This window comes from Brachionichthys hirsutus, chromosome 16 (assembly GCF_040956055.1).
Source record: "Brachionichthys hirsutus isolate HB-005 chromosome 16, CSIRO-AGI_Bhir_v1, whole genome shotgun sequence".
NCBI classification, from domain to species: Eukaryota; Metazoa; Chordata; class Actinopteri; order Lophiiformes; family Brachionichthyidae; genus Brachionichthys; species Brachionichthys hirsutus.
In genome coordinates, this window is record NC_090912.1 from 2,910,114 (window position 1) to 2,921,533 (window position 11,420).

General features: G+C 42.3%; 1 protein-coding gene across 1 annotated transcript; it reads right to left on the bottom strand.

Annotated features, from left to right (window-relative positions):
• Positions 1–403: 403 nt before the first annotated feature.
• On the bottom strand, positions 404–5,886 carry LOC137905710 (prostaglandin E2 receptor EP1 subtype-like). Its single transcript, XM_068749960.1, has 4 exons — positions 5,782–5,886; positions 4,338–4,638; positions 2,640–3,550; positions 404–1,440 (listed from the first exon to the last, which is right to left on the bottom strand). Exons 3-4 carry the CDS (start codon positions 3,501–3,503, stop codon positions 1,168–1,170), a joined length of 1,137 nt encoding a protein of 378 aa, XP_068606061.1. The 5' UTR covers positions 3,504–3,550; positions 4,338–4,638; positions 5,782–5,886; the 3' UTR covers positions 404–1,167.
• Positions 5,887–11,420: the final 5,534 nt, after the last annotated feature.

Consider the following 11,420-nt stretch of genomic DNA (forward strand, 5'->3'; position numbering starts at 1 on the left):
CTGACACCATAACATAAAGAAGTGCATACATGTTTGGAGAAAGCAGCAGAACTAATCGAAATTATATATAAATTAAAAGTCAACACATAGGTAGAGTCATTTGATTTTTATGTTTTGACCAAAAATGCGCTTCAAATAAAATACCTGCTGAAGCTGATTTTACTTCTGCTTTTGGGTCTGCAGTGGTGGTTGTCATGAGTTCAGATTTGGAGCGGTTGTTTAAATGTATAAATGGATGAATAACCTTTAGGACCGAACTGCTAAAGTAAGTCTATGAAGGTGTGCAGTGTTCTCACAACATTTGATTTGTGATTGATGTGACATAGACATACGACAGTTTTGAGCAGCAGACAATCTTATTTTGACAACATTATTAAAGTACCACGTGAATCATAATCCAGAATGGCATGAGACATGAACAGATGTCCATTTATTATGTAATTATTATGTAATTTCACATTCCCCTTCCCTAAACAACATCACATCGAATTAGCTCGTAAGACATGCATTCTCTTCAGTCCCTTGACACTCAGGGAAAATACTGTGGATCCATACGATAAACAATAAAGACACTTACATTCATTACAGCTACATTGGACACACAACGGTGTTTTTCACATCTTGGAGCTGAGGTAAAAGCACAGCCTACCTTTGCGCTCTTATTTGAGCATTTACACAAGTCATTGACTTTTACATCATATCAGAGAAGAAAACTGCACATTTCTTTTATGTTTTTTTCGTGTCGAGATGTTTCCTTTAAGAACAGATACAGATTTCCCATCAAGAAAAAGATAAAACATTCTAGTCCAAGAGACAAAAATAAAATAAATTTACACCTGCTCTCACAGAGGACAGATTCCTATGCAAACCGGTCCTATTGATGGGCCATGCTGAGTGCACTCATTCTCTTAGCTATACCATAACCTAAGTTATAATTGTTTACCTGAATGTTGGTATTGTAAATATAGAACATATATATTCTCATATTTTATCCATCTTCATACTTTTGCACTAGGATGGCTCTCATTCCCTCATCCAAGATAGAGTTTTCACCGGAATCTTTTAAATACTGTACTGCGTTATAATCCAATGATAGACAGCTTGAGTTCCAGCTGGCAGGTGACAGAGCATCCCTTCACAAGTCCTCTTTCTACCTTTATAAGTCTCTTACAATGTACTAACACTTTTCTCTGAGCTCTGAAAGGAGCTGACATCCCAGCGCACTGAGCGAAACAAGCTTCCCTTCAAACTGGCCCGACGCTTAGTGATGCGGTAGATCTTCCTGAGGATGGCGCGCCGCAGCAGGATGTAGACCCACGGGTCAAGGATCTGGTTACAGGTCGCCATCCTGACACCTGTCACCATCAGATTCTTGTAAGTGTCTCTGTCATTGCTCAGGGAGCCATTGTAGGACCGTGTGGCTGACATGAGCCCAAAAACCTAAAAATAAACAAAAATGACACAAGTTTAGCTTCATCCTGTAGTCACACGTAAAATATACACATTAATTGAGTCATAAAAGTCAGTCTAAGAGACACATTTGTGTTTTGGTTGTACTGTAATAAAGGCATCAAGTCATTTTTAATATTGCACATTGAAGACTATGAGATATTCGGATGTTGGAATTTCCCTCTAGGATTAATAAAGTATTCTGGTTCTGATATGTTGATATTAGAGATATTAGAGAGAAAAATAAATGTCTCCCTTTCCAATCAACTAAAAACCTTGAAGTGACAATTTTACCTTGTGTGCAAAATGAACTATTTTTAACCTCACTTGCTTGGTGACGGGTTTATTCTTAGAATCTCATGCTGTTCAGCAGTTGTTTTGTCAAATGCAAAATATTTTTGTCTAGAAATTGAGAAATATATGAGAGAATAGATTCATATTTATACTTCCATTTGAGAGACGCTGGGCTCTTGTGCTACATTTCATGACAGATTTTCCCCCTCTAAATACTGTTGATATCTATTAGCTTGAAAATATGTATTTAATATTAAAGAGTATTAAAAAATGTATATATTTCATTGCATTAAAATCTATTTTTGATTGTCTAGGAGATTGATCCTATTAAACTGGAAACAAAAAAAACCTCCGTCCTACTTAAATCTCTTAAATGATGTAATGAAGCACATTCAATTGGAGACGATTAAATTTGAACTGAAACGGAGGGTAGATGACTTTTATTTGACGTGGGATGCGTTTTTGGAGTACTTCAGCAAAAATAAACAGAAATAAACATACAAATGCATAGATATGACTAGCTTGACCCCCCCTCCCCCCCCCCCCCCTCACTCCTCCCACCCCACCCCTTCTTTTTTTTTTTTTTTTTTTTTTTTTTTGTTGTCTCCCTTGTTGGTGTCAGTTTTTATTATTTTAATTATCAATGTAAGCGTGTATGGATATGTGTACATTGTATGTGTATGAGTATTTGTACATGCTGTACTTCAATGTTTTATGTGTTCATAAGAAAATAATAAAAAGATTTTGGAAGAAAAAAAAAAAAGAATAAAAAAACAAAATCTATTTTTGAAAACTCTCATGATGCAACACTGGTTGGGGATTATTTTTTTCAATCCCACTCATTTCAAATGCCATTAAATGTGATTTTGCGTCACACGTTTGAGAACGACACCCACCAGCAGAGGGCTCCAGCAGATGCAGGAGGTGACCATGATGCCGACCAGCTGCGCCACCATCTCAGTGTCGTGAGACCTGGCAGAGCGGCGTTGGGAGGAGGATTTCTTCCTCAGCCGCGCTTTCACTAGTGTGACCCCACTGATGGTGTTGCACACAAAGGCCAGCGCCAAAGAACCGAACGCCAGTCCAGAGAACAGCGTCACGAAGACCAGATCCGTCCCCTTAGTGCCCTCCATCACCCTGATGAAGCACCACGTCCCGGGATACTGGCAGCTGTAGGCTCCCAGGCTGAAGAAGGGCAGAAGGGCCACGCATAAAGCCAGAAGCCAGACCAACGTCAGGGCCATCTTTGTCCGTGTCGTGGTCACCAGCTGGGAATGCAGCAGAGGCTTGGTCACGCCCAGACAGCGCTCAGCCGCCATGGCGCATCCCAAAAAGAGCGGGCACAGGCCAAAAAACACCATGCAACCTCCCAGGAACTGGCAGGGGGTATCTGGGTAAGCTTGAAGACTGGAGACAGAATCAGATGTGGACGCAGTGGCTCCCGAGTACCTCCTGAGTACGAGGGCTCCGGCGATGACGTGTCCCACCAGATCTGTTGCCACCAGAGAGCTGGCAAAGAGCAGGAAAGTTGCCTTTGACCGCCGACGGAAGCGGTTGTAAGCCTTGACTAGTATAATGAGGGCCACCACGTTGAACAGGATGCCAAGGGTCATGGTGAGGCCAGCCGCTATGGGACTGTTTGAGGAAATTGTTCCATTACAGACAACGGCCTCCACCTCGGGCTCCTGCGCCACGGTGGTGCGGTTAGAGTCTGGAGAGGGGGCAATGCCCGCGGAGATGTTGTGCTGCATGGCCAGCATCACCGCCGGGCTCTGGGCCTGACGGGGCTCCTCTGGATGAGCAGAACCTGGGAAGAACGAGGACTGGGTCAGCTGGTGTTCTGGAATGTTTTTGCTTCTAAAGCACATCACGGTTAAATTTAATAAAGTTTGGTGAGAATGTGAAGTGTGTCAAAAGAACTATCCACTTCAAATCATTCTTTGTTATTTCCACAGCAAGGGAAAGTGAAAATACAATATAAATCGGAGGAAGGGAGATAAAACATCATATCCTGGCAAACATTAGCTGCTGTCTCTTCAGCTCAGAACCAAGTTACCCAAATGTAAAACCCAACTCGCCATCAGGCGTTTCTGTTCTCGTGAGACGACACTAAACAAGTTCTGACAGTTTCCCTGAACCCTGCATGGCGCACACATTCCTCCAGAAGCAGCCTTCTGCAGCATGAGCGACAGCAGCCAAACGGACATTTATTTCCATGCAGACTCTTTGTCTCAGGTCAGATAGGATTTTTATTTTATTTTAACATCACTGGAGGGAAACACAAACTCTTTGCACACATGGGGAGAGCATTTACTTTTTTCCAGCCATTATTTATATGCTCTTTGTTTTTCTATTTTTCTTTTGAAGCTATTAATTAAGCTATAAATAAGATTAGAAACATGGTAATAACTTATAATGGCACATAATGAAAGGAGACAGATGCAAGGCTACCTCTGTTCTTCTTACATTTTAAAGGAGGATTAACCAAAATTTAGACTTTGCTATTAAACTATTTAACCAAATGTAAAAATATTAAAATAATTACAAAGCCTTTCCTATAACTCTATACGCATGAGAAGAAATGAAAACCTTACCGTTGAACTAAGAAATCCATGGAGATGATCAGGATCACTGTGGATTTGAGATTCACTCATAACTGAAGCTCCTTTAAACCAATGGATCCAGGCTGATCTCCGTTTCCCTTTGTGCTGCTGCACAGAATGAACATCTGAAGCGTCGTCCCATTATGCAGCCGATCAGCTAAACCTGTTCTCCGGCCGAGCAGAATGACTGTGGTTCATGCCACGGCTGTCGGCTGCTTTTATGCAGTGGAGACTTGCGTTGTGCTCGGTTCACCTCTGGGCGTCTGCTTCAGCCGAAAGCAGCAGCGACTCCCTGCAGTGGACGGAGGGACTGCTCAGAGGAAGTCCTAGAGGAGAAGATGAATACCCCCCACCCCACCGTCTCCACGTCAATGAGGACATTTTGAGAATATTAAAGCTGCCTGTAGGTTTTGAAACTGAAGTGCAGACATGCTTGAGGCTGCAGGAAACACCTTTCATTCATTAGATTTATAAGCGGTCGGTGCACATTTCACTGAAGCAGGCATGACTTCATATTATCCTCAAACAGAATCAGCTCCAACTTAGACTCTTCGAGTAAATCGAAGCAGTTGGACTCGTGTTACTTTCTTGCTTTTACTGCCTTGTCTCATTCTACAGACATTAAATATCCTCCTGCTCTACTGAGCCTCATCTGAACAACCACAACAGGCCTGTGGTCAACTCCCATCCATCTAAACCAGCTGTGCACGTACCACTACACACATGTAGGAGACCGGCTGGACTTACTGCCAGGGCTATTCGTGTTAAAGGCTGCAGGCCTCACCTCAGGGAAAAGCTTCATATAGTTTAAGGTTTCATTTGTGACAAGAATGTAGGAGGAATTTGCAAATTGCTTTAGGCGTTTGGCGGTGCCAAATGATGGACAGATCATCTGGTATCTGAAACTGAGGCAGTTTCCTGATTACACCTTCAATGTCAAACAGTTAAAGGCTGTAAATAAAACTGAAACACATTTGCTGTAAACGTTTTTGATTAGCAGTGCAGTGAGGTGAGAACTAGAACTCCACTTTTTGAATGGGATTTGTTTTTTCTGTTTTTTTTCTGGGTTTAAAATACTTTAAAATGAGCCACTTTCAAATTCAAAACTTATTTTGCAAGAAGATTGAACAGAGTCCACAAGAATGGAAAACAAATACATCTACAAACAAAAATAGGATCAAATAAAACAGGCTTTTTAGGATCTTTCTTCATCTCTGTCCGTCCGTAATCTCAATCCTGGAAAGACTTCCTATGGGTGCTATTCACTGGTGCAGCCGTGCTGAGTAACCTACAGCACATATTTTTATGTGCACCAAAGGGACACGCTATTAAACGGGAATCCACATGCCCAAAGCGGTTGTGCTGCAGACTGCACTGGGCAGCAACATGCATCAATCACAACAGCTGACCGAAGTCGTCTCAAAGCGGCACCCACCTGAAGGAGACGCCTCACATCACCAGCACCAGATTGTGCTCGACTCTGGTTCTGCCTCACTTCATTACACAGGAATCTGCAGGCTGAGCGGTTCTGCACTCGACCCAGGAAAAACATTCAGATGTGTGTGTGTGTCGTCTTTCACTCAACTCTTTCACACTGCCTTCAAAAACAAAACGCTTTTTATGTGACAGGCCTTCTTTGGAATTACAGAAGAACAACATGGCATGAGATTTGTTTGGCTGCAGCCAGTTTGTCACACCCATCTCTGCATTTCTGCAAAAACACCCACGAGCAATTCCAGGGTGTATCTGTTGAAAACCTCACAATCACTGAGCTCTCAGTCCAGACATGTTGCCGTAATTATGCCCATTCATAATTATAAATGGAGTGCATTGCACGGGTGTGAAGCAGTAGCTGCTGATCGTCACATCACTTAGCTTCTCCTCCGTCTTCTTCATCCCCCTGGACTCACTTTTCCAGCTGCTGAAGTCAATTAGAAATCCAGCTGGAACGCTTGTTGTGTCTACAAGGGTCCAGTGGGTACGGTGGCCCAGAGAGCTCAAAGGATGGCAATTTAAAAATAGACAAAACACAATTCAACTAAATTACACCCTCATCAATCTGAGAACACAGAAACATCATTTAGGGGAACTCTAACTGCAGCACGATCTAAGAATCTAATAAACTAATTTGTTAAATGTGTCTTTAATTCAAGGGATTTCTTTCCATTCAGCCAGTTTTATGCATTTTTTTTTATTAACACTATTACAAAGTGGGTTATCTGCCTTCTTTGCCAGAGCATTGTTCCTTGAGATTTATATTTAACTGTTAGTCTGAGTTATCTTGTTGGTATGAACATTAGAGTCATGCTACAAACACACAAGGAACGCAAGTCTGACCTTTCAGCTCTGGTTTGGTTTCCACCCGGCCTTACAGGAAGTATTAAACTCTTTTTTCATTGCTCAATAAAAGCTTTGTCATGTGAATCAGCTCATCAATCATTGTTTTTCTGCCGATTCATGTTGGGTGGGTAAAATATAGATGATGCATCAGAGCTTTGTTTGTGAACAGAAAAACTTCCCAATGAGAGTGATGATGATCTGCAAAACAAAAACTAGTGGAGGACAACCGATCCTTCGGCAGAACAAAATGTTGTTGTTTTTTTAAAGCACTGGAAACAACAAGCCACAAATCATTAAGTTCTACAAGTTTATTCACTCATCACCTCTGATCTTGTAATTATGCTGCCATGTCTCATCAGACTTACCGTAAGAGCTGAAAAGTGACCTTTAGGAAATCATGGGAAGACTTTCACTCAAGTGTGAAGTCCAAAGTGTGTGAGCGCGATGTTTTTCTCTGTCCTCAGATTTTCCACAGACGGCTTGAGTCACTGGAAGGACTCCTAGTGTGGAGAGGTCCAACACTTGTCAGCACAAGATAAACACAAAAGTAAAAAGAGTCGGGAGGGTTGCTTAACAAATGTATCCTGATTCTAAAAGTGTATTCAGTAACCTAATCCAGTATTATAGAATTATTTTCCAATATTTTTGGATGACCTTAATTTCAATTATGCAAATAAATACAGGATAAAAGCAAAATAATATCAATAACAGGACTTTAATTGTAAAGAATTCAGTTAAACAACAGAATAGTAAAAAAGAAAAAATAGAAAAGAAAAAGGGGACGATTTCTGGAATATAAATATGTTACTATTCTGAAAGCCTTCTATTTGTTCAGCGAATTCAGGCCGGAGCCCAGATAGCACACACCACAGTTTACGAAGCAAATTATAAAAGCTTCTACTTTACAAGACAAACGGAAATGCTCTGTTTAATGCCTAAATGAGGAACACCCATGATGTTATCACATCTGATGTCCACCTCATGAATTAAAAAAAGAACAAGCAAAGGCCATAAAACTAATTCAGGCAGCTGGTATTTATTTCATGCTTTTAATGGTCCATTTTTGTTTCTTACTAAATTTATCTGTAATCTTAGTTCGGCTTTTATTTCTCTACATGACGTGAAACAATTTCCTCCTTTGGAGATCGTCGTGGAAAAAAAACAAAGAATTTGAACAAGAAGAAGAAGAAGGATAAAGAGGGCGAATGGCATGAAAGACAAGGAGAAAATGGAAGAGAAGGAACACATAATAACAAGGAAGGGATCAGATAAGACAGGATATGTGCCTTATTCACCTAAACCGGGGAAATTAGGATGTTCCAGCAGATGAGGATGACATGAACGAGAAGAAGAAAATTACTAGAGTGGCTAGAGATGAAGGAAAATGAATAGAAGAAGGTGAAGTAGGGGTCTTGGTCTCGTACCTGAATTTATACTGCAGGGAAAACAGACTCCAATCTGATTGGTCGGGTCTTTGGATACGGTGTTCATTTGGACACCAGTTCATCACAGTGTAAATTCCTCAGGTGGATTTGAACCCAGGACCTTCTCGCTGCACCACTGTGCCACCCTAAAGAGAATTAAAAGGTGTGTTGCTATTTTAGTCTTTATTCAATACATACAAAACTATTTAACCACAGCATTTTCTTTCTTTTTTTTTTTTTTTTACCTCACTCATATTTTGCTGTCTTGGTTTTGAGGGACTGTAAACATGCTAAGTTGTCCTGTTTACCTGTTTCTAAACTGCTGTAAACGGTACACTTGCTCGCCGAAGTGGACAAAGTGTTCCCAGTTCTCTGCAAGGAGCTAAATGAACATGTTGTGAAACCTGGGCCTGAAATCAAGCCGGTCTTTCACGTTTCATGGAAATACACTTAGTACAGTAAACCCCACCCAGCGAGGGAACGCAGTCGGGCTGACAGACGGGCTGACAGACGGGCTGACAGACGTGCTGACAGACGGGCTGAGAGACGTGCCTGTGTTAAATGGCCGACGTTTTCCATGCACAACTGCCTGGAACCATTGAAAACTTCCTGTGAACCTTTTTTTTTTAGTGCCAGGTTCTTCTTCAGGGAGCGTTTCTGCACAAACTGAACCATTCTCTGCCAAATTTACACAAGTAGACCATAGAACCTTTGATATGACACCTCTGAAGACACGACCAGAAAGGAACTTGAATGCCAGGGTGTGGCAGAACTGGTTGTTTTGGTTCAGAACGGTGTCGGATCCTCCTGGGCCCGTGGCCTGAAGCCTGATATTGTATTCTGAATCGTAATGTGATATAAAATGCTCATATAATGCAACTTCTGGTGTTAAATGCATTGCTGGATCACTACAGAATGTCCACCGAGACGACGCTGCTGATAATTTATAAGCCTCTCAAACTAACATTACAGGGAAGGAAATTAAATGTTGAATTATTTCCACAGCAACAATCTAGATCATTATAAGGCATTGTTTGAATTTTTGTGTGCTCAAGATATTTTTCAGTGTAACTGCATTGGCAGGAGGACACCAGACTGTTGGAGGCGAGCTCCATTACAGATTTGTTTAGAAAAGAAAAGCTGCATTAAGAAGCGTGCTCTCTGAATCCAAATTAGCTTCCACAAATGATATGAGCCATAATGTCATGAAGGTGTGATCTAGTTTTTCCTGTCAATAAACTGCATCATTGTTTCTGGATTATAAATTATCAAGGCCGGCAGGACAGCTGATCTATGTGGCATCTCATTCATTCAATACCAAATAGCTGCAGCAGCAACCCCCCCTCCCTCCCCCAACGCAGGGTCTTTCTGTTTTGTCCATAACAAGCTCCCGTAACGAAGGGACATTAACAACAACACCATTATATGATACAATCTGCGCTGCTCACTTTCCGTGAAATGTCAAACCATTTGATTTGTAATCATTCCCAGTTCTGCTTCACACATCCAATCACCTGCTCCAATTTCCTGCCGGCCTCCAAGTCTAACGGGTCGTCCTCTTGGGAGTGCTGCAGCACTGAAGCGCCGTGAATCAAACAGCCATTCAGATACTCCACCGGCGTCCTATTGGCATATAGCGTTAGTTACACGGGCCAGGAGGTAGACGTGCAGGCTCGGCTGGCGCTGGGCTGCTACCTGCTGATAAGGCAGCATGGAGAGGTGCCCAAATATTCACAGAATGAGTCCTTGTTATTCCAGATTAGGATACTAATGAAAACCAGCTTGTTGATTCATCCCATTTTTTTAATTTTGGAACCCTACAGCACTGATGAGACCGACAAGAGGGAGCAGCGTTACGCGTGTGTGAGGTCCCCTCTGCAGAAATCATGCAGTGCACAGCCATCTGTTTATTGACACGCAGGATGGATAATTGCATTCTACCCCCTGATAAGATACCGTAGTCGTTTCCCTTTGGCTCAGTTAACAGCATAACCTCATTCCCAGGGCATCCAATACTGTTATTTCATCACGTGCAACATGGATTACAAAGCAAGAATGTCCCAAGAGGGTGGAGGGGAACGTGGCGTGGCACGCCAGACACTTTACTTACTCTATTCCTCACCTCACCTCAACTGTGCATCCATAGAGGGGACGGAAGGAATCCTTGAGCATCTGAGTGAGATGTGAGGGCCATTGCACCATCAGGAGGGGCAAACCAGGAAGAGGTTTATTTAGAGGCCCTCATCAATGTATGGAAGGGGCCCCCCGCGTAGCCACTCATTACCCTCGCAGGAAGGAATTACACAGCATGCTGCTAGCACTCCAGCACCTCTGAGCGTTGTTCCCCATCTACCAACCGTTAAACAGCAGAGTAACATTTAACGTTTAAAGACTTCCTGAAGTTTCCTGAAAAGAGAAGAAGATAAACAAGGCAGAGGCAGATTTCTTAACCCGGGGGCCGGGCTTCCCGCATTCTACATTCTCCTCACACACGTGTAAAAGCTACGGTGTGTGATGACATGGCCGGAAGAAGGATAGGAATCTACGCGCTCATTCATCTCATTTGGCAGGAACAGCTTCAGCTTCCCAAGGGAACGATTGACAAATTCATTCAGGTGGCAGAAAAAAAAAGCATTTTGCTGCTGACCCTGTCCACGGTCGCATATTGTATAACTTCCTTACCGGTAGTCCTTTTTGTTCTCCAGAGGAAGGGGGGAGGTTGTTCCAACTGTAATCTAATCTAGGTAATGCAATCGCTGTGGATACCTCATATAACCCTCCAAAAGAAAAGCTGAACCTTTCCTTTCAGCCCATTGGACAGCAAACGTTAACATGCATACAAATATATATTTGTGTCTGGATCGCTCTCAAAATTTGATGGGATGTAAGTTAGACCAAGACCCATCTTCAGATTCTTTTTTCATCAAGATACATCCAGCAGCTTTTCTGTAATCCTGCAAAACGCAATATGTACCCCCATTTTTTGAAAGATCGTGACAGTTCAGATGCTTCCTTCAACAATGGGCTGCAATCACGCTGTCAAAATTATGGGGGGGGGGGGAGAAGAGCTGCAGTCACACAATGATTTCATAGACCGGGCTTGTTTTTCCAAACAAGCTTCGTTTTCGTCTAGAGACCAGACTGGGAGAAGAACGTGCTAAATCAAAGCACGGAATCGCATTCCTGCTGGAAGCATAAACGTGACCTGACTTGAAAAAGAAACTCCAGAGGAATTCCCTCAAAGGGAAGGAGACTCCATCAATCTAGCACTGGAATATAAACACAGGGAAACACTGAGCTTCTTCTTGCA

Bases quoted from the DNA above. Each gene is read 5' to 3' on its own strand.
- LOC137905710 (XM_068749960.1), bottom strand. From the start codon at position 3,503: ATGCTGGCCATGCAGCACAACATCTCCGCGGGCATTGCCCCCTCTCCA. The intron at 1,441-2,639 runs GTGGGTGTCGTT...GTTTATTTTTAG, and splicing joins TCTGCTGGAGCCCTCTGCTG to GTTTTTGGGCTCATGTCAGC.